Below are 26778 nucleotides of genomic sequence, written 5' to 3'. Positions count from 1 at the left end.
CCTTACAGGGTGTCTGTTGTGGGGGGAGAAGATATGGGAGATTGTAAGCCGCTCTGAGACTTTGATTCAGAGAGAAGGGTGGGGTATAAATCTGCAGTTCTTCTTCTGTTCTATCTGCGTGCTTGAATGGCCCCTTCCTAGTCCTGTTAGAGCACATTCTTTGAGAGAGATCGCTACATCCAATGCCTTCCTCAAAGGGGTCCAACTTCCTGACATTTGTAAAGTGGTGTTGTGAGTTACTCCAAGCACTTTTGTAACACTTTACACCCTTGACACCCTTGCACAACAGAGGGCTTTTTTGGGAAGATCTGTCCTGCATTCTACTTAGAGTTCAGCAGCTGCCAGCACTCTACTCCAGATAGGCCTGAGCTTGCTACTCTCCCATGGGTGTGATGCACAGAGACCATGAAAAAGATAAACAGACTGCTTACCTGTAACTGATGATCTTCAAGTGGTCACCTTTCCCACTGCTGTCAGCCTCTCCTTTTTTACTTGGGACAACACAGTGGTCAGAAGGAACTGGCAGGTTGTCTGCTTCCTGCCCTATGAGCATGCATGGTGAGGTTCCTGCACGTGTCACAGGGAAGGGCACCAAAAAGCTAGCTCGGCTTTATATAACAAAGCAGCAGACAAGTGCACCTTTAAAACCAACATAAAACTTAGTTGGTCTTAAAGGTGAACTTGTCTACTTCTTTGTTCTGTTGCTTCAGACGAACACGACTGCCTACTGGGATCTATGGGCTTTATAGAATTCACCAGTCAGAATCAGCACAGATGCCTTGTTTCCCAAGGGTGTAAACGCACAGATGAACACTCAAAGATAATCAGATAAACAACCTGTTTTCCTGTGCCTTTTCTTAGAAGTCTTATGAGAGTAAACAGTGGATGTGTCAAATACCTGCCCTGTATCATGGCCTGAGGGGAGGGAAGGCAGCATGGTACAGTCCAGTCTTATCAGATCTTGGAAGCTAAGCAGGGTCAGTGCTTGGTAGGAAGACTACCACAGAAGACTGTAGAGGGAGGCGATGGCAAACCACGTTTGCATTTTACTTGTCTCAAAAGAACATTGCTGGGGTTGCCATAAGACAGTTGTGACTTGATGGCTTTTTACACACACAGATAATGGCTTTTATAAAACTGCAGTTCACACTAGAAGGCACATCTACCAGTGCAGGTTTTGTGTCTGATTTAAAATAAAGTATAAGGTCATTTTGATCAACATCAGTAGCTGTTTGCCTGTCTGCAGCAGCAAAAAACAGCAAAAGTCCAGTAGCACCTTAAAGACTAACAAAATTTATGGCAAGATAAGAGCTTTCATGAGTCAGTGCTCACTTCTTCAGCTGTCTTTCCGAAAAAATGAGCAGTGACTCACAAAAGCTTGTACCCTTCTACAAATTTTGTTAATCTTTAAGGTGCTACTGGACTCTTGCTCTTTTCTACTGGTAAGGTAATTTTAGTTTTTTTAAAAGAAAAATAAAATAAAATGCAAATATCTGGGAATTAATTTTGCCTGCTTTATAATTTCTGCTTTTAAAGAAACACTGATATGTTGCCAATGAAAAATGCCTCTAGATTAGTCTTAGTTCCTAGATTCTAAAAAATGAAATGTGTTTGTAAGCATATGCTATCCCCTTTCACTACAGCCTGTGATTGATTTGGAATAGGAAAATTCAAATATAACACCACCCAGTCATAAGATAAGTTGTCCTCTGCTTTACAAAGGGAATGGGACCATTGCATCTTTTGCACTCATGAAAGATCCATTCTCCAGTTTAAAAGATCTCAGACAGAAGGGCTTGGAAAGAAACCTGGTGGAGACACTGGAGAGTTGCTGACAGAATAGGCAGTCCTGATGAACCAATAATAGACAGTCTTCACATGGCTTCTTCATATGTTCTCAGCCCTACAGCTTCTCTTCAGGGCAGCCTGGCATTTATAGCATGTCGGTGTCTACCCCATTTAAGGCAAAGCAACAGATTCATGTTGCTTGGCGTGTTTAGTGGTACAAAATCATGTCTGAAAACTAACTGCATATCCTCCTTGCTTGCTTCTCCAGCGAAGAGGTCTCCTCGTTGCATGTTTATGTCATGACCTGGATCACAGAGGTTACAGCAACAGCTACCTCCAGAAGTTCGATCATCCACTAGCTGCTCTTTATTCCACCTCAACCATGGAGCAACACCACTTTTCACAAACAGTAGCTATATTGCAGGTACAAAGTTGCAATCTTGAGTCGAAAACCCAAAATGTGTTTAAGTGCTTCTTGCAAAAAAAGAGCCTTTTGTTACTCAGTGAAGATTAGATTTTTTAAAAAAATGCTTGAAGAAATGTGTTTGAACTAAAGTTCAAAATCGAGATTAAAATAACTAAAAATAAAATCTTATTTTTTTAATTATATTTTCATAGCTGGAAGGCCACAATATCTTCAGTAATTTGAATTCCACCGAGTATGAGCAGGTCTTGGAAATCATGCGCAAAGCCATCATTGCTACTGATCTTGCTTTGTACTTTGGAAACAGGAAACAGTTAGAAGACCTTTATCAGACAAGAACACTAAACCTTAACAATCAAGCACATAGGTAAAAGGCTAATTCATGTTTATAATTCAGGTCTCAACAGTGTTTTGCCAGGATTTTTAATATCTGAAAAGATTTGACTTGTGAATGTGTAAATTTGCTCAGCAATGTTTATTTTTTAAAAAAGACTGACAGGATAAGTGACATAGCTGTTTAGAAGTTTATCAGTACCAATAAACATACAACAGGGTTGCCACTTTCTGGAAAGTCAGGGAAATGGAAATTGGTCAGCGAAATTGGTCTGAAGTCAGGGAAAGTCAGGGAAATTGTGATTAAAATATATTCAAGCAGTGGATTTTTGACCTCCTGCAAGAGCATGTTTTTTTCTTGTGACAACTGGAATAGAGAAGTAGCAGAATACAAGTAAAAGTTAATGATGCTATTTCCCAGCTCCACCTTTTTCTCAGCTCCACCCCCAGCAAGCAGCCTAATGTGTTTGTTGAGCTCTGTCCCTGCATGATTTCCAAGGTCTGCCTGTAGCGTTTGCAAAGCAAGGCTAGTTTAAACGTTTAGCAGTATACAAACTTTAAATGGGCTGGATGGGCAGATGGTAAAGGCTTCACCTTTGCTAAATCCTGGCAGAAGAACATATGTACAAGGTATTGCAGAAAAGATTGCTGGTCTGATATACTGTTGCGGGTTAAAGTGGCTTAGAACATTGTTCTCCACTTACTGACAACAACTCTGTGAGATGGGCCAGGCCCAAGGTCGCTCACTGAGTTTTCATAGCAGAAGTGGAGATTCGCATAGCAGAAGTTTAGCTCCGTGCTAAAGCTCCAGCCATAATAACAACAGCAACATAGTCTAGAACGTTGGAAAACGCCACCTACAACATTTATAACACCTATACTGAAGGCAAGCTACATTCTCGGTGAGCTAATCTGCTGCTGGTTACAGTTTACCGCTGTTTACCGCTGTTACAAACGGAGCGGGCTGAAAGTGCTTACCAAGACTAAGACGAGCCGCCCCCACTCCCGGCCCCAGCCTCGACGCTGAGACGCCGGAGACGGTGCCTGGAGGTGCGGATTGAGTCGGGCTATCGGCCGAGGACGCGGACGACTGCTGGCTGTGGACGCGAGCGAGTGAGGACGAAAAACGGCGAGAAACGAGGGGCGCTGTGTCCGGAGTGTGCAGACGGGAACGGGCTGACGGCCGGCGGGGCTGACGACTGGCGGGGTTAACGCCTGCGAGCGGAGACGGTCGGGAGTTTGAGGCAACAGAGCCTACGGACTGTCTGTTTTGGGGGACCGTCCGCCTGAGGATTATCTACCCGAGGGACCATCTCGCCGGAGCCCCTGCCGGAGACTGCACGAGGCGGTGGTGCGAGGTGTGAGGCGCAGAGTGTGAGGAATAGGGAGGAGTGCCCAAGAGTGGCATTTCGGTCGGGGAGACGGTGGCATCAGGGTGTTTGGAGACAGCTGCGGGTGAGGAACACCGATGAGAACGTTAATACTACCAACTGTAAGAACTATGCAACCTTACCATCTAAGAGTAAGAACAAGACTGAGACTTAATACCCGCCTCTGCCACAAGACAGCCACCTACACCCCGCACCTTAGACTCTGCCGCCTTGCACTTTTTTGGACACTATCGCACTTTAGACTTTCCCGCCTTGCACTTTTCGGACTTCTGACACTACCGCACTTTTGCTTTTAGAGCCTCCATAATATAATCAGTAGAATTTTGCACTTTAACACTCTGTATTTACTACTCCGAATTTCTGGGATACAGCAGCACTTTGCCTACCGAGTTTCCGTTATCATTAGTCGACACACTGGTATCCACCACAGACGATGACTGGCCTGGGGATTCCAGTACTCCTGGGGAGGGGAAGGTATGACGGTGGGAGCAGGCAGATCTACAAGCGAAGGAGGCTGAGACATGAGAGTGCTCGACCACCTTCCAGCCTGCGTCCCATCCCAACGGTGACAGGTAGTGGGACCAGACGAACTTACCCGCCTCCGACACTGGTGTTGTGCAATGCCAGGTCCATTAATAATAAGACCGGTGTCCTTCGAGACTTCCTACTGGAACAGGACATGGACCTGGCTTGCGTGACCGAGACCTGGGTTCGAGATGGGGAGACTGTGGCTCTCTCCCAGATGACCCCCCCGGGTTACTCGGTCCTCCACCAGTCCCGGACTAGCGGGCGGGGGGGAGGAGTGGCATTACTCATACGAGAGGCTTTACCTTTAGGGCTCTCCCGGCCCCGGAGATTCCAGGCATTGAATGTGCCGGCCTGATGTGGGACGTTGGGGAGGGGTTGGCGATTTGGCTGGTGTACCGACCGCCTAACGCACCAGCCGCCGCCTTACCATCCCTGGTGGAGGCTGCGGCGGGCTGGGCGTTGGAGTACCCAAGGCTATTGGTCTTGGGTGACTTCACTGTCCACGCCGACGACGCGGCTTCCGACCGGGCGATGGATCTGGTGTCATCCATGGCGACACTAGGACTCTCCCAGGTTGTTACAACGCCCACTCATCAGGCGGGACACATGCTAGACCTGGTCTTCGCGGCGGGAATACAAGTGAACGATATTGCAATAGAAGCAGTGCCATGGTCGGATCACTTTGCCCTCAAGGCTCGTGTGGATATGTCACGTGCGGAGAGCATATTTTGGCTCGCCCGCGGAGCCTGATGGACCCGGAACAGTTCCTGACGGCTCTACGGGATATCTGGCCCACTGGCGATTCCCTGGAGGCTCTGGTTGAGTCCTGGAACGATGGACTCTCCAGGGCTATCGAGGAGATCGCGCCTAGGCGTCCTCTGCGCCCCCGCCTCAAACCGTCTCCCTGGTTCAACCAGGAATTGCGGCAATTGAGGCGGGACCTCAGACGACTAGAGAGGCAATGGCGGCGTACTCGAGATGAAGCGACCCGAACATCTTATAGAGAGAGTTTGAAGACCTATGAGATGGCAATCAAATCCGCAAAGAAGACATACTTTGCGGCTAAGATTGCGTCCGCAACTTTGCGCCCGGCACAATTGTTTGAAGTAATTCGAGACCTGACGACTCTGCCCCAGGGCAGACCAAATTCCGTTGAATTAGAGATAGGCTGTGAGGCTTTTGCGAACTATTTTGCGGACAAGATCGCGTCACTCCGCCACGACCTCCCTGTCAACTTTGAGACAGTTAACGCAACCGAGGCCCCGAGCATGTCTTCGAATTATATCCTGGATGGTTTCAGCCCCCCCAGCCTGGAGGAAGTCGACAGGATTCTCTCATCTGCCCGCCCAACAACTTGCAAATTGGACCCATGCCCTTCCTGGCTTATTAAATCTTGCCAGGGGGATCTCAGATATCCTATACGGGATATCATAAACAGATCCCTAACGGAAGGGCTTTTTCCGGCGCCCCTTAAAGAGGCCGTGGTCCAGCCCCTCTTAAAAAAACCATCTTTAGACCCGGCCCAATTGGCACACTATAGGCCAGTCTCAAACCTGCCCTTTCTGGGCAAACTTATTGAGAGGGCAGTGGCGAGGCAGCTACAGACTTTCCTGGAGGACACTTCCATCCTCGACCCACTTCAGTCCGGCTTCCGCCCACGTCACGGGACGGAGGCGGTGTTGGTTGCCCTGGTGGATGACCTTCAACGGCATCTGGATCGGGGTGGCTCGGCAGTACTGATGTTGTTGGACCTATCGGCGGCGTTCGATACGGTCGACCATCGGCTGCTGACTTGCCGCCTTGCCGACGCGGGGATTCAGGGGTTGGCCTTGCAGTGGCTTTCCTCCTTCCTTGAAGGTCGGGGACAAAGGGTCGCGATTGGGGGGGAACTGTCCCAGAGGTGCTCACTTAACTGTGGGGTGCCCCAGGGAGCGGTTCTCTCCCCGATGTTGTTTAACATCTATATGCGACCTCTTGCCCAGATTGCCCGAAGGTATGGGCTGGGGTGTCACCAGTATGCTGATGACACCCAGCTCTATCTACTTATGGACGGCCGACCGGTCTGCGCCCCAGAAAACCTGGATCGGGCACTACAGGCCGTAGCTGAGTGGCTCAGACTGAGTGGACTGACACTGAATCCTGCGAAGACAGAGGTCCTTTGTTTGGGCCGTCGGGGGCCGGGAGGGGAAATCCCTCTGCCAGCTTTTGACGGTGTACCGCTGAGGCCAGCAGACAGGGTCAGGAGCCTGGGGGTGCCATTGGAGCCGTCCCTAAAGATGGAGGCTCAGATAGCGGCCACTGCCAAGTCCGCGTTTTTTCATCTTAGACGGGCAAGGCAGTTGGCCCCCTTCCTGGCCCCCGACGACCTAGCAACAGTGATCCATGCCACAGTCACCTCGAGGTTGGATTACTGCAATGCCCTCTACATGGGGCTGCCCCTGTGCCGGACCCGGAAATTGCAGCTAGTGCAGAATGCCGCGGCCCGGCTGTTACTGGGCCTCCCAAGGTGGGGGCACATCCGGCCGGGCCTTCGGGCTCTGCACTGGCTTCCAATAATATACCGAGTCCGGTACAAGGTGCTGGTCATTACCTTTAAAGCCCTATATGGCCTGGGACCTGCCTACCTGAGGGACCGTCTCTCCCCACACGTTCCCCAGAGAGTACTGAGGTCTGGCACTCAAAATCTGCTCACCATCCCCGGGCCCAAGGAAGTGCGTCTCAAGGCAACTAGAGACAGGGCCTTTTCCACAATGGCCCCTATGTGGTGGAACCAGCTACCGGAAGAGGTGAGGGCCCTGCGGGACCTTGCTCAGTTCCGCAGGGCCTGTAAGACAACCCTCTTCCGGTTAGCCTATGCCTGATTAGATAATGTAGCTACCAGATTTTTGTGTTTATACTGTATAGTTTAATGTTTAATTTTAAGGTTTTTAGGTTTTAATTGTCTGATTTTAGAGGTAATAACTTGCTCTGATTTTACTGTTTTATTGTTGTTGTAAGCCGCCCTGAGCCACTTGTGGGAAGGGCGGGATAGAAGTCACCAAATAAATAAATAAATAAAATAAACAACTAACTGTTTTTATCCCTACCTGCTAGTACTGTATTTAACTTACTGTATCTTACATATAAAGATAAGTATGTTTTGGGGTCATCTTGTGTATGGAATGGATGTTTTGTCTCCTGCTAAACCCAGCATAGAGTTGCAAATGAGTTTTGCCGCTGTTGGATTTCACAGACAACTAGCACTTTCTACTCTGGACCATGAAAAGTAAATTCTGCAAATGTGATTGCTTGTTCCTGCTGGAGTTTACAGAGTACCGGCTCTCTCACCCTCTTTCCTGACATCTCCCATGCATAAAGGCTGCAAATGAAGGTTATCTGCTTCCAGTGAATCTTGCTTCTTATGATGTGACCAGAGTAGGATTCCCTCAGTTCACACACATACACACTTTTTTGGGGGGTGGGGGTTTAACAGCTTTCTAAGTTCATAGAAATCAGTGGTCTTATAAGGGTGTAACTCTGCTTAGGTCTGCAGTGTGAATCTCTCCAGAAGGATTTTGCTTGAACATATAAATATTGATATCAGTTTTTCCCTTTCTCTTGGATTAGCGGTACTTCTTAACATAGGTCACAGCTCTGCATGGCTATTTTTTTACATAGACACAGGGGTGGAATTCTAGCATGAACTCCTTTGCATATTAGGCCACACACCCCTGATGTAGCCAATCTTCCAAGAGCTTACAAAAAAGAGCCTTTTAAGCTCTTGGAAGATTTGCTACATCAAGGGTGTTTGGCCTAATATGCAAAGAAACTCCTGCTAGAATTCCACCCCTGCATAGACAGATCTGCCCTTGTATGGACAGTGGTATATTTAAATACTAAATAGAAGATGTGTGATTTTTAACTATATAATAAGTTTCCAGTTTCATTTTAGGGACCGTGTGATTGCATTGATGATGACAGCTTGTGACTTATGTTCTGTTACAAAATTGTGGCATGTAACCAGATTGACATCCAGTGATATATATGCAGAATTTTGGACTGAGGTAAGTGGTTTTCAACTTCATTTTGTATGTGCATCTAGACATGAAATGAAGGCCTGTGAGCACAGCAGTATATATAATTAAAACTAATTTTATTGAATATTTTATAGTCTCTGAGTGCCAAGTAATTCTATTTGAATAACTAAGCTATTTGAAAATTATTGGTTAGCTTCATCTAAGTTATCACAAAGAGCAAATGAGGCACACCTTCTTCTGAACTGTGCCACTTAAGACCTACAGGTGGGGATCACATGATTGGCATATCACAGACAAAAGGAAACAAGTGATTTTTTTTCTGACTTTCACCCAGGATTGCCTTAGTTTTGAATGGAAGAAGCATTCATATCAGCTGGCTCCTGCAATATGAAGTGGTTCCATCCAGAAACAGATTTATTTGTTCATTTCTCATTTGTAAGAACTGAGCCCTAAGTCTTGGCACATAACTGAAACTTCTGTTTGATTTTTTTGTTCCAGACCAGAACCACATAGACTACACGTCTCCTTCCTATCTTCAGCCAAATATACCCACATAAATCGTTTTTATTATCCTTATTTATCCTTTCACTCGAATGAAACATTGTTCTTTCAAAATAGCACTCTATTGATTTTCAGAAAAGCCTGTGGGTGAAATTAAATATTCAGTAGCAAACACAAGAATCCACCCTGATCCCATCCTTGTTTCTGACATGCAAAATAGAGATGGGGAGGTGAGGAAGAATGCAGCGGAGAAGCAGCGGATCAAAGGGAAGGTACTTAATCCTTTGTTTATCTGCTGCTTTTTCTCTGCAGTTCCCCACCACTAGTTTTCTCTCAGCATGGGCTCAGAAACTAAAGGAAATAGCTGCAAAGGAAAAGCAGTGAGCAGGGAATGGATTGACCACCCTCTCTCACACGCCTCTTCTCCCTTGAGAATTCCTCCTCTTCCTCACTACTACTATTACTACTACTACTGCTATTTATTTCATACCAGCTGGTATGCAGTTCCTTCTATACATTCAATAAAGTTTGGTGACTTCCATCTATAATGTAATGACTTCTGCCAAGGGAAAGGCTGTCTCATTTTTTACTATACTGATGATGTACATTTCCAAGATCCTGCAATTTACAGTTCATTGGAAAACACACTTAGGCACTTTTAAGGTTCCCTGATGTTTGCCATGTGTGGACACTAAAACAAATATTTTTGGACGTTCCTAAGTAATCTCCATAATTCAGAAACCCTCGGAGAAACATTCCCCAGGATTATTCTTTGTGGCATCAAAAGATATTGACATAATACCTGAGAACCTGAAAACTATAGAAAATTCCTAATTTCTGATAAATAACAAAGCAATTAATATACTGTCTAACATAGCAGACCTTTCATCCATCACTAGCTAGTGGTGAAAATGGGATCTTAAATTAGCTTGTCCTTGGGTCTCGTCCTGCAGGGGCTCATTCATACATTTACAAGGGCCTCATGGCCACCATGAGGACTACGCTTCTCAGGCATGTATGGATCAAAGTCAGATAAAGATAGCAACACATATGGAGAAGGGGCTTTCCCCCTACAATTTCCCAACCTTTAGTACCTCTAGGAACTACCATTTATTCTATTGCGAAACATTTGTGTAATTAAGACCAACAAAGTAAATAGCAAGTCCCCAAAGTCACTTCAGATTGGCAAACCCTGGTGTGTGGGTTTTTTTTTGGGGGGGGTGGCCTTAAAATCTTTTTCTGTGCTCACCACAGTCCCAGTCTAGATCCAGCCCATTCACTCCTAGAAGGATCCAAAATCCTTGTAGTAGCCACAAGTACTTTGTAATGTCAGAATAAACCCTTATATGTTGTAAAATCATCTCTTTCTGCTGTTGTCTAAGTATTTTCCTTAATATATTTAAGTTGTAAGTATTTTGCTGTATATAAATGAGAAACATTCCTTGTACCTCACCAAGAATCATCTCATCAAGTATATGCAGTGATTTTGTTGTTTGTTTAATATTGTAGGGAGATGAAATGAAGAAGCTAGGTATTCAACCTATTCCCATGATGGACAGAGACAAAAAGGATGAAGTTCCTCAGGGCCAGGTAGGTTTGAAATATTTGATGTTTCCAAAAAGGTATAATTTCGCTAGAAAGAAGATATTTTTATATATGTTGCTGACGTTCTTTTTATATGAATGATCTTCATTTTATAGTGAATCCTGAATTAAAATACCACAAGTAGTGACTTGCAAAAGCTCATGAGAGATGGGGCATCCCATCCCTTCACCTTTGCTTCCTTCCCTCTTCCCTACCCCTTCTTTTGATGCAATTATTTCATTCTCTGTCTCTGTGATTTTAACTACCCGCAGATTGATTGGGTCAATATGTGTTCTGGTCAAGAGAAAGAGATTGAGTTTCTAGATAATCTCAATGACTGTGCTATGGAGCAGATTGTCACACAACCTACCAGGGGTGGGGCGATCCTGGATTTGGTCCTAAGTAATGCCCAAGACCTGGTGAGAGATGTAAAAGTGATTGCACCACTTGGAAGCAGTGACCATAACGTTATTGATTTCACCGTTTGTATAAATAGGGAACTGCCCCAAAAGACCAGCACAACCACTTTTAACTTTAAAAGGGGTAAATTCTCTGAGATGAGGAGGCATGTGAAGAGAAAGCTGAAAGAAAAGGTAAATACAGTCAAAACTCTTGGGGAAGCTTGGAGGCTATTTAAAACTACAATCCTAGAAGCTAAGATAAAATATATACCACAAGTTAGGAAAGGCACTGTGGAGAAACGCCATTTTAGTCAGTGGTGGTGCTTCATTTGGCAGGGGTCAGTAAATCCCTCAGCAGGCGTTGTAGCCTTCCCCTCACTCCCCCCCTCCCTTCCAGAGCCAAACCAACAACGCTAGGGGGAAAATCTCCTAGAGAGGCAGGAAGTGCTTTTGTTCTTGGCATGTGTGTTAGCAGGAAGAGAAGTGCAGTTGGAAGCCAGCGCTCGAGCAAGCATGTGGTGAGCAATGGAGGCTCCTGCCTGGGAGGCCCCCAGGCAGGCAGACTAAGTAAGTAATTCATAAGACAGGGCAAGTTTAGATCAGGGCCAGCGGGACGCGTTTATAACACATTTGGTTTGTCAGGCTGTTTGCTGTGCGTGTGCTGTGCTGTGCTAACCTTTTAAACGCAACTGTTTTTGTTTTCTTTTCTTTTCCTATCTTTTTCTCTTTTTAAATAAATGTTTTTTCTGTTTTAAATACTGGCAGTCAATCTCTGTACCACATAGATCCCCAAACCGCTTTAGACCACGCTGTTTTTAAGAAGGGGGCCCCGGGGAAGGGGGAAGGCATGCAGTTGGATAAGGTGCCAATCCTCCAGGGGTGCCCCAAAGAAGCGCTGAGGTCTCTGTGAAACCCAAGTGCAGGGTGGCAGAGGACCTTGAGGCCGGGCCTCATAGCTGGAGAGGGGGATTGGGAGTCCTGTTCCTCTCAATCTGAACCCCGGGACTGAGCAGGTGGTGGCAGCGCGCCCAAGGGGCAGGAGGAGAAATAGCTCCCTCCAGGAGTTGGCGACTCAATAGGGAGCTGACGGGACCAGGTCTGAAGGCAGAATCGGGCCGGTTCCGCCACAGGCACAAACAGGTGTAAGAAAAGGCCTGCATGGTTAACAAACAAAGTTACAGAAGCTGTAAAAGGTAAGAAGGATTTCCTTAAGCGGTGGAAAGCTAGTCCAAGTGAGATTAATAAAAGTGAACAAAGCCTGTGGCAAACCAAATGCAAGACTGTGATCAGGCAGGCAAAAAGGGACTATTAGGAGCATATTGCAAAAAACATAACGACCAACAATAAAAAATTCTTCAAATATATTAGAAGCAGGAAACCAGCTAGGGAGGCAGTGGGGCCCTTGGATGACCAAGGGGTACAAGGATTACTGAAGGAGGATAGGGAAATGGCTGAGAAGCTGAATGCATTTTTTGCCTCCGTCTTCACTTTGGAAGATGAGAAGTGTTTGCCCACTCCAGAACCGCTAATTTTGGAAGGGGTGTTGAAAGACCTAAGTCAGATTGAGGTGACAGGAGAGAAGGTCCTAAGACTGATAGACGAATTAAAAACGAATAAGTCACCAGGTCCGGATGGCATACATCCAAGAGTTCTGAAAAAACTCAAAGATGAACTTTTGGATCTCCTGACAAAAATATGTAATCTTTCATTGAAATCTGACTTTGATCCTGAGGACTGGAAGGTAGCAAATGTCACCCCCATCTTTAAAAAGGGTTCCAGAGGAGATCCAGGAAATTACAAGCCAGTCAGTCTGACTTCAATACCAGAAAAGTTGGTAGAAACCATTATCAAGGACAGGATGAGTAGGCACGTTGATGAGCACAAGTTATTGAGGAAGACTCAGTATGGGTTCTATAAGGGAAGATCTTGCATCACTAACCTATTACAGTTCTTTGAGGGGGGAAACAAAAATGTGGATAAAGGGGACCCAATAGATGTTGTTTACCTTGACTTCCAGAAAGCTTTTGATAAAGTTCCTCATGAAAGGCTCCTTAGTAAGCTCAAGAGTCATGGAGTAAAAGGACAAGTCCTCTTGTGGATCAAAAACTGACTAATTAATAGGAAACAGAGAGTGAGTATAAATGGGCAATCTTCACAGTGGAAGATGGTAAGCAGTGGGGTGCCGCTGGGTTCAGTACTGGTCTCATGCTCTTTAACTTGTTCATAAATGATTTGGAGTTGAGAGTAAGCAGTGAAGTGGCTAAGTTTGCAGATGACACTAAATTGTTCAGGGTGGTCAAAACCAGAGAGGACTGTGAGGCTCTCCAAAGGGATCTGTTGAGGCTGAGTGAGTAGGCGTCAACATGGCAAATGAGGTTCAATGTGGCCAAGTGCAAAGTAATGCACATTGGGGCCAAAAATCCCAGCTACAAATACGTTGATGAGGTGTGAACTGGCAGAGACTGACCAAGAGAGAGATCTTGGGGTCATTGTAGATAACTCACTGAAAATGTCAAGACAGTGTGCGATTGCAATAAAAAATGCGAACGCCATGCTGGAAATTATTAGGAAGGGAATTGAAAACAGATCAGCCAGTATCATAATGCCCAAGTATAAATCGATGGTGCGGTCTCATTTGGAATACTGTGTACAATTCTGGTCACCGCACCTCAAAAAGGATATTATAACATTGGAAAAAGCCCAGAAAAGGGCAACTAGAATGATTAAAGGTTTGGAACACTTTCCCTATGAAGAAAGGTTAAAATGCTTGGGGCTCTTTAGCTTGGAGAAACGTCGACTGCGGGGTGACATGATAAAGGTTTACAAGATTATGCATGGGATGGAGAAAGTAGAGAAAGAAGTACTTTTCTCCCTTTCTCACAAAACAAGAACTCATGGGTATTCAATGAAATCGCTGAGCAGTCGAGTTAGAACGGATAAAAGGAAGTACTTCTTCACCCAAAGGATTATTAACGTGTAATTCACTGCCAAAGGAGGTGGTGGCGGCTACAAGCATAGCCAGCTTCAAGGGGGGATTGGATAAAAATATGGAGCAGAGGTCCATCAGTGGCTATTAGCCACAGCATATTATTGGAACTGTCTGGGGCAGTGAAGCTCTGTATTCTTGGTGCTTGGGAGCGGGCAAAGTGGAAGGGCTTCTAGCCCCACTTGTGAACCTCCTTTTTTTTTTTTGGCCACTGTGTGATGCAGATTGTTGGATTGGATGGGCTATTGGCCTGATATAACATGGCTTCTCTTATGTTCCTCCCTACCCCATTCCCATCACTCACATTCTCTTTCTTTTTCTCTTTGCTCCCATCCCTTCTCTCACATTGAAGCCCAACATTTGTGTTGATGTGGAGGGAGAGAAATCCCATCCTTTCTCCCCTTGCCCTGTGTGCCTGTCACTCTCCAGCCAGGCTCCTCTCCTGCCCACTCCGAGCTATGACTGGTGGCAGTAATGCTCTTCCTTGTCCCCTGCCAATCTGCCTGCAGCACTGCTGCTTCAGCAGTGGAGTAGGCTGCAGCTTTTGTTCCTCCTTCCCTTGCCCAACTCCAATAGCAGAGGTGTTCTGTTCTGTTTTAGTTTTTTTAAAACCCATTTTTTAGTTTTGAGATTTTTCTCCGGTTTCTAGAAATGTCTTTTTAATGTCTGCATGGCTCCCATTTGTTTATTTAAGTATATATAGATTAAAGAAACTAAGGATTGGGTGTAATGGCAGAAGGAATTGTTAGGGTGGAACTTTTCCCTCCTCCCCAAACTTGCAGTTTTTCTGAAACATTTTCTCATAAACGAATGCACCACAGTGCAGGGCACTGGAGCAATAAGGGAGGATTAGGTACAGTTGCTTCCTTCTCCCTGTTCTGCTAGATGAAAGTACAGCAGTGTTTGTAGAACCTGCAGATAAAACTACTGGCCTGCCTTGGAAGACCATTGTAAGGTTTATGGAGCTAGGTAGAAAAAGTTTTGAATTATAATACATTTTATATACTTTAATATAAAACAAAGTTATAGACCAAACTCGAAAAACAAACACAAGTTCTCATTGTGAAGTGGGGAAATCCAAAGCAAATGCATCTGGCTTCTGGGTCATGTGAGCTTCAGGGTCAGAAGCAGTTTGCCAAGCGCCTCCCAGCAGCTCTTCTGAACCACGTGAACAGAGGGGCCCCTTCAAGGGGGGCTCTACCGGAGAACCGGTAAGGATCTCTGGCACTTTTTCCTCCCAAAAAAGTGTGGGGGGGGGAAGTGTGTGCGTCTTATGGAACGAAGGTACCATACGTACCTTCCTGGGGGAGGGGTGTGTGTGTGATCCGCTGCCTCCGTCCCGGCGCTTCCCGCCCCTGCCTGGCTCCAGCTCTGACGCTTACAGCAAGTGCCAGGATCGCTCCCTCCGATCCCAGCGCTTGCTTTAAGCATCAGCGCTGAAGCCAGGCAGGCAAGCAGGGAGAAAGCACGCCGCCCCCTCCACAGCCAGAGCTTGCAAAGCGCTGGGTTTGCAGAGGGGGTGGGTGCTTCCTCAGTCCCTGTCTGCGTGGCTTCAGCTTCTGCTGATAGCAAAGGCTGGGTTTGGAGGCAGCCAAGCCTCGGATCCCAGCCTTTGCTTTCAGCAGAAGCTAAAGCCAGGCAAAGAGAAACTCCCCTCCCTCCGCAAACGCGGCGCTTGGTGAAACGCTGCGTTTGCGGGGGCGGGGGGAGCTCCCTCAGTCCCTGTCTGCGTGGCTTCAGCTTCTGTTGATAGCAAAGGCTGGGTTCAGAGGCAGCCAAGCCTCGGATCCCAGCCTTTGCTATCAGCAGAAGCTAAAGCCAGGCAAAGAGAAAGCCCCCCCACTCCGCAAACGCGGCGCTTGGTGAAATGCTGCGTTTGCGGGGGCGGGGGGGAGCTCCCTCAGTCCCTGTCTGCATGGCTTCAGCTTCTGTTGATAGCAAAGGCTGGGTTTGGAGGCAGCCAAGCCTCGGATCCCAGCCTTTGCTATCAGCAGAAGCTGAAGCCAGGCAAAGAGAAAGCCCCCCCCCTCTGCAAACGCAGCGCTTGGTGAAACGCTGCGTTTGCAGAGGGGGGGGGTGCTTCCTCAGTCCCTGTCGCTTCTGCTGATAGCAAAGGCTGGGTTCAGAGGCAGCCAAGCCTCGGATCCCAGCCTTTGCTATCAGCAGAAGCTAAAGCCAGGCAAAGAGAAAGCCCCCCCCTCCGCAAATGCGGCGCTTGGTGAAACGCTGCATTTGCGGGGGGTGGGGGGAGCTCCCTCAGTCCCTGTCCGCGTGGCCTTAGCTTCTGCTGATAGCAAAGGCTGGGTTTGGAGGCAGCCAAGACTCGGATCCCAGCCTTTGCTATCAGCAGAAGCTAAAGCCAGGCAAAGAGAAAGCCCCCCCCCCTCCGCAAACACGGCACTTGGTGAAACGCTGCGTTTGTGGGGGGGGGGCGTGCTCCCTCAGTCCCTGTCTGCATGGCTTCAGCTTCTGCTGATAGCAAAGGCTGGGTTGGGAGGCAGCCAAGCCTCGGATCCCAGCCTTTGCTATCAGCAGAAGCTGAAGCCAGGCAAAGAGAAAGCCCCCCCCTCCGCAAACGCAGCGCTTGGTGAAACGCTGCGTTTGCGGAGGCGTGCTTCCTCAGTCCCTGTCGCTTCTGCTGATAGCAAAGGCTGGGTTCAGAGGCAGCCAAGCCTCAGATCCCAGCCTTTGCTATCAGCAGAAGCTAAAGCCAGGTAAAGAGAAATCCCCCCCCCCTCCGCAAACGCGGCGCTTGGTGAAACGCTGTGTTTGCGGGGGGGGGCATGTTCCCTCAGTCCCTGTCTGCATGGCTTCAGCTTCTGCTGATAGCAAAGGCTGGGTTTGGAGGCAGCCAAGCCTCGGATCCCAGCCTTTGCTATCAGCAGAAGCTGAAGCCAGGCAAAGAGGAAGCCCCCCCCCCTCTGCAAACGCAGCGCTTCGCAAAGCGCTGGGTTTGGGGGGGGGGCTTCCTCTGTGCCTGTCTGCCAGGCTTCAGCTGCTGCTTCTAGCAAGGGCTGGGATCGGAGGCAGGATTGAGAGGGGGAAGGTGCCCAGATCTGGGTGCACAGCTTCAAAAAATTTTTTCCTGTTTTCCTCCTCTAAAAACTAGACGCGTCTTATTGTCCGGTGCGTCTAATGGTCCAAAAAATACGCTATTTAGATTATTTAGCTGGTGGCGAGGGGAAAATATATAAAAGGGTGGTTAAAAATAAGAAAGGAATGAATAACAAAGATATTGTTGGGGTAGAATTGTTGGAATGGTAGAAAGGAAGAAATTTGGAATTCTTAGAGGTATTATTGGGAAGAGGCTCAGATTAAAACTGTAGAAATAAATGCTGGATTGAAATCTTGGTGATAAGAGGTACTAAAATTAAATGTGGAGGAAGTCTAAACTTATTGGGAGATAGGTATGTATAACAGCACGCCTGGTCTCACTGGATCGCTTCTATATGCGGCTTATGGCTATTCCAGCCCCTCTTCAGCCTCAGTTCTTCCTCTTTAATTTTACCTCACGGCTATGGAATTCAAGGGGTGGGTGTAATATGGATTTCTCAATACTAGTCTCTTCGGGGGTTTTGTTTTGCTTTCAGATGGATATAAACTCAGTTTGTAGGGGACCACAGCAGCTTTGATAGTTTTCCCAATATACTGGCACCAGAGAACTTTAAAGTAAACGACAGAAATTTATTAACGTACACACACCGTCTTCAACTGGGGAATGGGAAATATATACATGGGCTATATTGAATCTCAAGCAGTTAACAGTTTCTCCGTAGTTCAGGCTTTATAATATCAATTCCGTTTAGGTCTTTCAGGTTTCACAGATCATATAGATTTCACTCTCCAACACTATTCTACGTTGGCCTCTTGGGTATAATGTGCCAAGTCCCTTAAGTCGACTGGTGTCTCTTCTCCCAGCCCTTCAGACTTCTAGACCCACATCTTTCCCTCAACCACCTCTTTATCTCTTAAGAGAAGTGTCTCTGTGTCTGTGACCTCTCAGGTCTTTTACTGTGACTCTCCTTTAGTCACACACAGCCCCTTGGCTGTCTTTATAGAGTGAACAGTGAGCTTTGCTTCTCTCGAAGACTCTCCTCAGCTCCTGTCTCAGCTCCTTCTCAGACCAACTGCTCTCTTCAGCAGTCTCCCTCAGACTCTGTCTGTCACTAACTGCCCCCAGCCGTTAGCTGTCAAAAACCTCTGAGAGTTCTGAGCACTCTGGTCCCCACTCTCAGGTCATCTGACGCAGGCTTTATGCGTCCTTAGTTTTCTTGTTAACCCGTTCATTACCGTCACAGTATGTAATAGATTCATTGGGGAAAAAAACATTATATCTTTGAGATACTTCTGGGGTGATTTTTAGAATGTGCATAGCTTGTTGAAGACATTTAGTAAATAGTTTAAAATGAGAAATATATTGAGTTAATAAGATCAAGATAAGAATATGGTTTATTAGACTTAGGGAAAAGAAGTAATACTTTATTATAGAATTATTTTTAAGGTCCAGTATGCCTAGATTTTATAATATAAAGTCTGTAACAGAAATAAAACATATAGGCTGATTACAGACTGGCACTTTGGATCGACTCAGAGACGCCTCTGAAGTCGACCCCAAAAAACCCGCCACACAGCAACATTTGCCTCCTGCCCCTTTCCCGCACTTACCCCGTCTTGAAGGACGATCCACCCGGCTCAAAAAGGGACCACTCAGAAAGTGGACCCTTTTCTCTGAGGCAGCGTCTGGCTGGCTGGAAACCCGGAGAGCTCCTTACAAGCGCCCAGAGAGCCACGAACGGGATGCGGGAGCTTTCCACACTCTCACTGGCCGCCCAAGGCCCGCCCCTTCTTCCAGCACTGTCCAGAAGCGCCGGGGCGCTCTTCTTTCGGCCGGCTTTCTTTGGGGTGGCTGCAAGCCACCCCAAAATGGTCATCTGTTATCAGCCAAATTGTCTGAAAACGTGTTGGAGGTCCAGAAGAAATATTAGAACTTGAGATAGAGATGTTTTACTAAACATTGAAAATGTGTGCAAAATTTATAATGTCATGATTGAGACTTACTGGTGATGATTTTTAGGAGAAAAGATAATTATATGTAGAACTTATGGTCTTGTCCTATCCTGTATCCCACAACCTTTTCCCTTATTGTTTGTAGTATGTAGAAAAAAAATTAATTAAAACCAAAGCAAATACATCCAAAATTAATTAAAACCAAAGCAAATACATCCAAAATTTATTATGGATTCTTTTCAAAGAATACCTCAAGGTTAAGATACTTGTATTTAGTACTGTTGTCCCAAAAGAGTTTTCTTTTGGAAAGAAGTAATACTAATCTACATATCTAATATGCCAAATGCTGCCTATATGTAGATGCTTATTTCCACACATAGGGAACACATGGAGAGGAAAGAGACTTTCTGCACCCTTGAAGCACTTCCCAGGTGCACAGAAAAATCCAACATGTTTTTAAAAGTATACAAGGCATATTAAATCCCTTTAAAAAGTAAAACAACATTCTATGGTATGCTTATTGAGCTGTGGGCAAATGTGCTAGAGAGCACGAGGGAAGCTGCCACTGCTTGGTAAAAGCCACTGAAACCGCAACTCCAACCACTGTGCCAATAACCACCCCAGCTGCCGAAGATACAGCCATTGCTGGAAGCACCACGACTGTCCAGGCCAGACTCACCTATACTGCTGTTACCCCCAAAGGAGCTGTCATTGTCCTAGCCTGGGAGCCCAGCCCAAACACCACTGCTGAGCCTGCTGCAGCCAGGCCAACCATTGCTGCTGCCGAGCCTGCCACTGCCAGGAAAACCGCTGCTGAGCCCATCACTGCTACCAGAGTTGCAGTTGCTGCTGACTCTGTCAACGGTGAAGGAGCAGCAGACAGAGCCACCAGCATGCCACCAGGTACTGGGGAGCCCGGGACAAACATTGTCACTGGTGCCAATGGCCAGCACTGAAGGGCTGGCCTCAGTCTTGCTGCCTCAATGCCGGGTGCCTTGCACACTGGTTTTCCACCTCCCAGGATCCCACAGAGCCTGCCCTGGCTACCACATAGGATAAAGGCTCCTGACACCCCAAGATGGGAGCCTGTAATAGGCACTGGGTCAGGTGAGCAAACGTGAGCAGAGAGGGAGAGAAGGAGGAAGACAAAACACTCACCAATGGACGCAGAGCCGCTGCCAGGGTCAAAGATAGGGGGAAAAGGTTGTGTGTGATGGGAAGATTGGTGAGGGAGTGGAGGGGGGAAGAGAAAGTAATCTGTATTGTATAGGGTTTTCAATATGCATTGTGCCTGTGATTATTGTTAGATTCTATATTTAGTACTTATTATATGTAATATCATATGAGCCCTGTGGCACAGAGTGGTAAGCTGCAGTACTGCAGTCCAAGCTCTGCTCACGACCTGTGTTTGATCCTGGAAGAAGCTGGGTTCAGGTAGCTGGCTCAAGGTTGACTCAGCCTTCCATCCTTACAAGGTCAGTAAAATGAGTACCCAGCTTGCTGGGGGGAAAGTGTAGATGACTGGGGAAGACAATGGCAAACCACCCCGTAAAAAGTCTGCTGTGAAAACGTCGTGATGTGACGTCACCCCAGAGTCGAAAATGACTGGTGCTTACACAGAGGACTACCTTTACCTTTTTATATGGAATATTTTTACATGGTGTTATTTGATTTGTTGTTGTTGAAATTTCATTGTGGCACCTGGTATGTTTATGAAATTTTATTGTAGTGTGTGTCAGCAATTTCCAGTGGAATAATAAAGCTTATTTATAATTTCACATCAGAATGTTCTGTTGTTTGGCATAAAGATAAATATGCATGAACTTTAGACCATTCACTGATGGTGGATGAATTCATTTCTGAATCAATTATTTTGTGTACTGGCTCCAATACTCAATTAAATCAAATGTTTTTATTTTATTGTTTTTAAATTAACCTTTCATTAAAAAACAAAGCAATACATATAGTTTTACAGAATCCTGAAAGTTTGCATTTCAGTGCTCTAGAAACAAAATCTGGCTTGGGACAATTTGGGTTTCTTCCTGTCTTTGGTGTAGTGGTTAAGTGTGTGGACTCTTATCTGGGAGTATCGGGTTTGATTCCCCACTCCTCCACTTGCACCTGCTGGAACAGCCTTGGGTCAGTCATAGCTCTGTCAGAGGTTGTCCTTGAAATGGCAGCTGCTGTGAGAGCCCTCTCAGCCTCACCCATCTCACAGGGTGTCTGTTGTGGGGGAGGAAGGGAAAGGAGATTGTGAGCCGCTCTGAGACTCTGAGATTCAGAGTGGAGGGCAGGATTTAAATCCAATATCATCATCATAGTACTTCATTTTGGTTACAAAGGTCGCACTGCAGGTCTTTTAAAACTCACATATTATTGGTAGTACAACCCTTGTTTTCCAAGCAGATGCCACACACATTCACTCTGCAATTATCAAAGTTGTATCCAATTCTATATCATCCATACATGCACTATTTTTAGAAATAAAACCTTAAAAATAAAGCTTGACAATTCATATCCAGTGATATCTCTAAATGTCTGTTTCCAAAAGTGTACTATAGTTGGAAAACGTGTGTTAAACCTTCCTTGGCAATTTGACAACACTGACAAATCTGCTTTGTCTAAATTGTAAATGTGCCTCAATCTCTTATATTTATAAACCAAATATGGTATTTTTGTTATTTCATTGACATATTTATTATGATCTGAGACTTTGTGAGGTAGGTGGGGCCAAAAGAGTTCTGAGAGAACAGTGGCTGGCCCAAGGTCACTCTGCGAACTTCATGTGGAAGAGTGGGGAATCAAACTCAGATTAGAGTCCACTGCTTTTAACCACTACACCCTGCTGGTTTTCTAGAAGGTTCCATTTCAGATCCCCACATGGAAGCTAGCTGGGTAACCTTGAGCCAGTCACACACTGTCAACCTAAACTACCTCACAGGGTTGTTGTGAGTATAAAATGAAGAAGAAGAAAATGATTTTAAATGCTTTGGGTCCCCATTGGTGAGAAAAGCAACTATTTATTTATTTATAAATAAATAGTTGCCGCTTTTCTCACCAGTGAGTACCACTCCATTCAGTCCTCTGAGACATCTAGAAACCAGTGGCCATTACTTAACTTAGAAGTTACAGTTTGCTAAAAGCTTTCAAGTACCTTGGAGTTTTTTTGTCTGTCTCACATGGCAATGGCAGCCATCAAGATGGTACTCAGGCATTAGTGCTCCTTTCTCCAACAGTAATCAGTCAAAATGAACCTGCAGAAAAGGACTCCCTCTCCGTGCCAAAATTTTTTATCTCTTCTGTTTCCCCTCCACCTTGTGGATCAGGAATTGCTTTCCTGAAATCCCTAGGAAGATATAATCTAGACCCTTGCACCCCTAAGCCCCTGTAACTTTTCTAGTTGTTAGATTCCAGCTAAGGTGTGAGCTGACCATTTCATTGTCTCTGGCTAGGCTGGCCATTAGCATTTCCAGAGCTTTGAAGACTGGTACTTGAACAACACTTGAAAACCATTGACTTCCCCCTTCCTGCCTGACTTTTAAAATTAAATGTGGGGTTTTGTCAAGCCCAGGTCCTGATGTAAAAAGACATTTCTTCACAACTTCCAGTAACAAATACTTGGCTAATATCTTCTAGTATAGACAGTTACCTGGCTAAGTATTTAATTTTCTTACATTTCCAGTTTATATAATGTAACTTGTGTTTTTTATTTCCATTTTTTCCCAGATTGGATTCTATAATGCTGTAGCCATTCCATGCTACAACATACTCATGGAGATCCTTCCTACCACAGCACCACTGCTTCGGGCCTGCAAGTGAGTTGCACATATTTTTACACAGAATACTTTGGCCAGTTGAGAACCATTTGATAAGATGTCTTCTGTGAAGCAATAATTTAATTTTAATTTTTCAATTTATACCCTGCTCTATCCTGAAAGAAGACAGAAGGGCCTGGCGTGACTTTGTCCATGGGATCGCAAAGAGTCGGACTCGACTGTGCGACTGAACAACAGCTATCCCGCGCGTGGGCTCAGGGTGGCTTAATTTAAGTGAATTAAAATAACTATCCCTGTTCTGGCAATTGTGAAATATGTAGATGATTGCTGTAGTACTGTTGTAATTATCTCCCCTCCTGAACATTAACAGGAGAAGGCAGAATTTCGTCATCTGCGTATTTCATATGATAGTGTTAGAGTGAGAGGAGAAATGGTGTGTAGTTGGTTTTTCCTTTCTAGGTAGCTTTTTAATGTGAATCTTACCTGCATCTACTTCTGGCACTTTTAGTTATTGGTTTGTTTTTTTTCTAAGAGAGGTTTTCTATGCTTTGGTATTAGGCAGACTGGCCTGTAGTATTTATTCAGGCAACCTCACTTTCTGTCTTGGCTGTTCTTCTCTGGAAGACTCCTGAATACTTGTTTGTTGGCTAAATTCCAGTTTGGGAACATGTATCCAGTTGCTTCACAGAACATGGCAAATTGGGTATGTTTGCTAATCAAATTAATGATGAGTCGTTGAATAAAAAATGAAGCACAGTAAGTACTTTTAAACTTACAGACATGAGAAGAATAAAGACATATTTTTCCAAGAATGGTTCTTACCAGCTAAAGGAAATCCCACATTTACAAACCAAAAAACAGTTACAGCTCTTCAGGATCTCACTAGATAAAATAGACCTAGAGAAACAAATGGTCACTAAATTGAATTTGTATCTATACCTTTAATTTAAAAATATGATGGAGCAACAATATACTACACAGGCCTTCCAAACACTGGTATCAAAAGATCTGGGAATATTTTATATTAGAGAAGATTACTGACAATCTTAAAAAATCTAACTCTGAAACTTACTTTACCTATTTTGTCAAGATGTGGTACACCCTGCATTTGAGTTCTTTTCACAAAGCATAGTAAGTACCCTCATCTATAGCCTTTGAGGAATTTTGCTGCCTTTAAATATGTACTGCAAATTCATAGGTTTTGCATTGTATAACATCTAGGATATTGTTACTTAGCTGTAATACAAATACAGGTATAATGTAATGTTTTCTTTTAATATTTTGTAATTTAAAGTTCCTTGGTTTTTTCCTCCTTTCTTTTCTGTGTTGTTTTAATATATTGGAATTAACATTTAAAAATAAAGACATACTTTTCTGTGGATGGAGTCCTGTAGCACTTTCACACACACTAAATAACACTCTTTAAATCCACTTTCAGTGTACTTTGCAACTGGATTTTACTGTGTGAAATCGCAATATCCACTTGCAAACACAGTTGCTGAAGTGGATTGAAATGGCATTATTATTTAGCATGTGTGGTGTCCTAAGAGGTAAGTACAAGGCCTGCTCAGTGCTCTTAGTCCAGTTAAAATTTTTATTTTAGTGTCCTTTCTTCCTAGAGATGATCTGTGGTTGAAGATTAGAGGTAGCCTGTTGGAAGGACTGCAGCACTTTGGGAATTTCAGAGCACTATGATTGGTCTCTCTTGCTTACAGTGCTTTGAATTATGATTCCATCTTAGTAGTGATTCTATCCTGAGAGAAAATGGTCTTCTTATAAAAGCTGAACATTTTAATGTATATTTCAGTGTATTATGTATATTATTTATGATGTAAATTGCATATCTCTTAAGATGTTATTTCAGACCTTCTGCAAAATCAATTATGATAGCAGCCCACCTGCAATTCTAATGTTTAGAGTCTTCAATTCAAACTGAAACACTGTTAAAATTTTTAAAACTTTATATGTTTTTATAGCACAAATAGATCAATTCTTTGGTAGGTTTATCAGCAGTTTGATTGGAGGTCATACATAGTACTTTATCTGTTCTCTTTTCTTAAGCTTTTCCCTCTTCCTTCACTCTAGAGGCCTCTACCAGGAAAAACTGTGGCCCAGTTCTGTAGTGCTACTGGATGGGATGGGCTAGCCCAGTTATGTAATGGGGATCCACAACTCTTGTTATAAGGAAACATATACAGATCCCTTTCCACACTATTTTCTCTTTCTTTCTTCCTGGATCCCAATATCCTCACCTTTCCAGTTTGGTGTAGAGCCAATTTGGTGTAGTGGTTAAGTGTGCAGACTCTTACCTGGGAGAACCGGGTTTGATTCCCCACTCCTTCACTTGCACTGCTGGAATGGCCTTGGGTCAGCCATAGCTCTGGCAGAGGTTGTCCTTGAAAGGGCAGCTGCTGTGAGAGCCCTCTCAGCCCCACCCACCTCACAGAGTTTTTTTTGTGGGGGAGGGAGATAAAGGAGATTGTGAGCCACTCTGAGACTCCGAGTGGAGAGCGAAATATAAATCCAATGTCTTCTTTTTCTTCTTCCTTCTCACCTTCCCACCAACCAGCCAGCCTACTTTTTATCTGCCACCAATCTTCACCTATATTTACTTCATTTATACCCTGACTTTCTCCACAGTGGAGACACAAACCACCTTATATTATTCTCCTCTCTTCAATTTTATTCTCCTGACAATTCTGTGAGGTAAGTTAGGCTATAGCTGCAATCACACACACTAATTAATGCACTTTTAATCCACTTTCAATGCACTTTCCAACTGGATTTTATTGTGTGAACTGACAAAATCCAGTTGAAAAGTGTACTGAAAATGAATTGAAAGTGCATTATTTGATGTGTGTGGTAGCCTATGTGACTGGACCCAGATCACCCTGTGACCTTCCACTGCAGAATAAGGAACTGAACCTGGGTCTCCCAGATCCTAGTGTGTAACCGTTACACCACATAGGGGGTGGCTACTTTTGAACAGTAGCAAGCAGCTTGTCCTCAGTGAGTAATGCAGGTCACATGGTATCAGATCACTGGTGGTTGCTGTCAGACCTGGCTCCAAGGTGATCTCTATTAAAGGCCAAAACAAGCCTGGGAAGTGCCATACCTCCTGCCTTTGTGGATGGAAACCAAGGTTTGAAGGCTGGCAGTACTGTTGTGGTTGCCTAGCAATGACCACTGATGTTCATTTTTTAAAGCTTCTGTTAATTTGAGGGTTTTAACCTCACCACCCCCACCCCGTTTTTTCCTTACAGTTCAATTTTTTCTGCAAACTTGGGGCATCTTTCAGGTTTGTAGAATATTCGGTCTTGTATTTTTTATGTCTCCAAACTCTGGGTTTAAATATTCACAGATGACCATGTTGAGAATTAGATGTGTTAATATTTCATTCTTAAAAAGAAAGTGAGCTTATAGTCAACACTGGCTCCTTTTTGCCTCTCCAGGGAAAATCTCAAACAATGGGAAAAAGTGATGAAAGGAGAAGAAGCTTATGGATGGCTGCCAGCCCAGCAAGATGAAACAGAGACATCAGATTCACTTCCAGTGAAGATTGATGACTGATTCTTATTTAAATATTGTGTCATCATCCTCTTCCTTTTTAGGCATCTGTACTTATTTCATTTTTCAAAGGATAAAAACTGCAAATGTTAACTGGGAAAATTTTGAAGTTTCGTTTCTTCACTGATACAGCGTGAACTGGGAGACAGCTTGACAATTCAATGGTTTCAGAATCAACTATTAAAAAACAAATGTTTGGCTTGTAAATATACAAGATTAGCTTTTCTCATGGGCTACATTGCTGAGGCCTTAATTTAAAATAGTTGGGGTTGGGAGGGCAAAACTTGGGGATTGCTTTTAAATTTTATCTTTATAGTAGGAAGTTTTGTTGGTACTTTTACTATGCCATAACTGGTGTAGTAAATTGGCTTTAATGCCAGTTTCACTAGGGGAAGTTCTTGCTATTAGTAGGATATTTCCACCTGCTGTTGTGAATGTTTATGGGCGTTTTCGCACTGACCTTAATCGGCAGCGAC

General features: G+C 44.8%; 1 protein-coding gene across 5 annotated transcripts in view; it reads left to right on the top strand.

The window, feature by feature from the left end:
* Positions 1–26404, top strand: part of PDE10A (phosphodiesterase 10A) — a 546650-nt gene extending 520246 nt beyond the window's left edge. For all 5 annotated transcript variants that reach the window (XM_060242109.1, XM_060242082.1, XM_060242099.1 and 2 more), the window contains 6 exons: positions 2057–2212; positions 2407–2579; positions 8396–8507; positions 10491–10571; positions 22686–22774; positions 26188–26404. In XM_060242109.1, coding sequence (XP_060098092.1) covers positions 2057–2212; positions 2407–2579; positions 8396–8507; positions 10491–10571; positions 22686–22774; positions 26188–26305 — 729 coding nt within the window. In that variant the 3' untranslated portion in view covers positions 26306–26404. The remainder of the gene's footprint in view (positions 1–2056; positions 2213–2406; positions 2580–8395; positions 8508–10490; positions 10572–22685; positions 22775–26187) is intronic.
* The last annotated feature ends 374 nt before the right edge of the window (positions 26405–26778 follow it).

Source organism: Heteronotia binoei, chromosome 1, assembly GCF_032191835.1.
Source record: "Heteronotia binoei isolate CCM8104 ecotype False Entrance Well chromosome 1, APGP_CSIRO_Hbin_v1, whole genome shotgun sequence".
NCBI classification, from domain to species: Eukaryota; Metazoa; Chordata; class Lepidosauria; order Squamata; family Gekkonidae; genus Heteronotia; species Heteronotia binoei.
The sequence above is the reverse complement of the archived record's forward strand: the minus strand, read 5'-3'. Positions and strand labels throughout refer to the sequence as shown.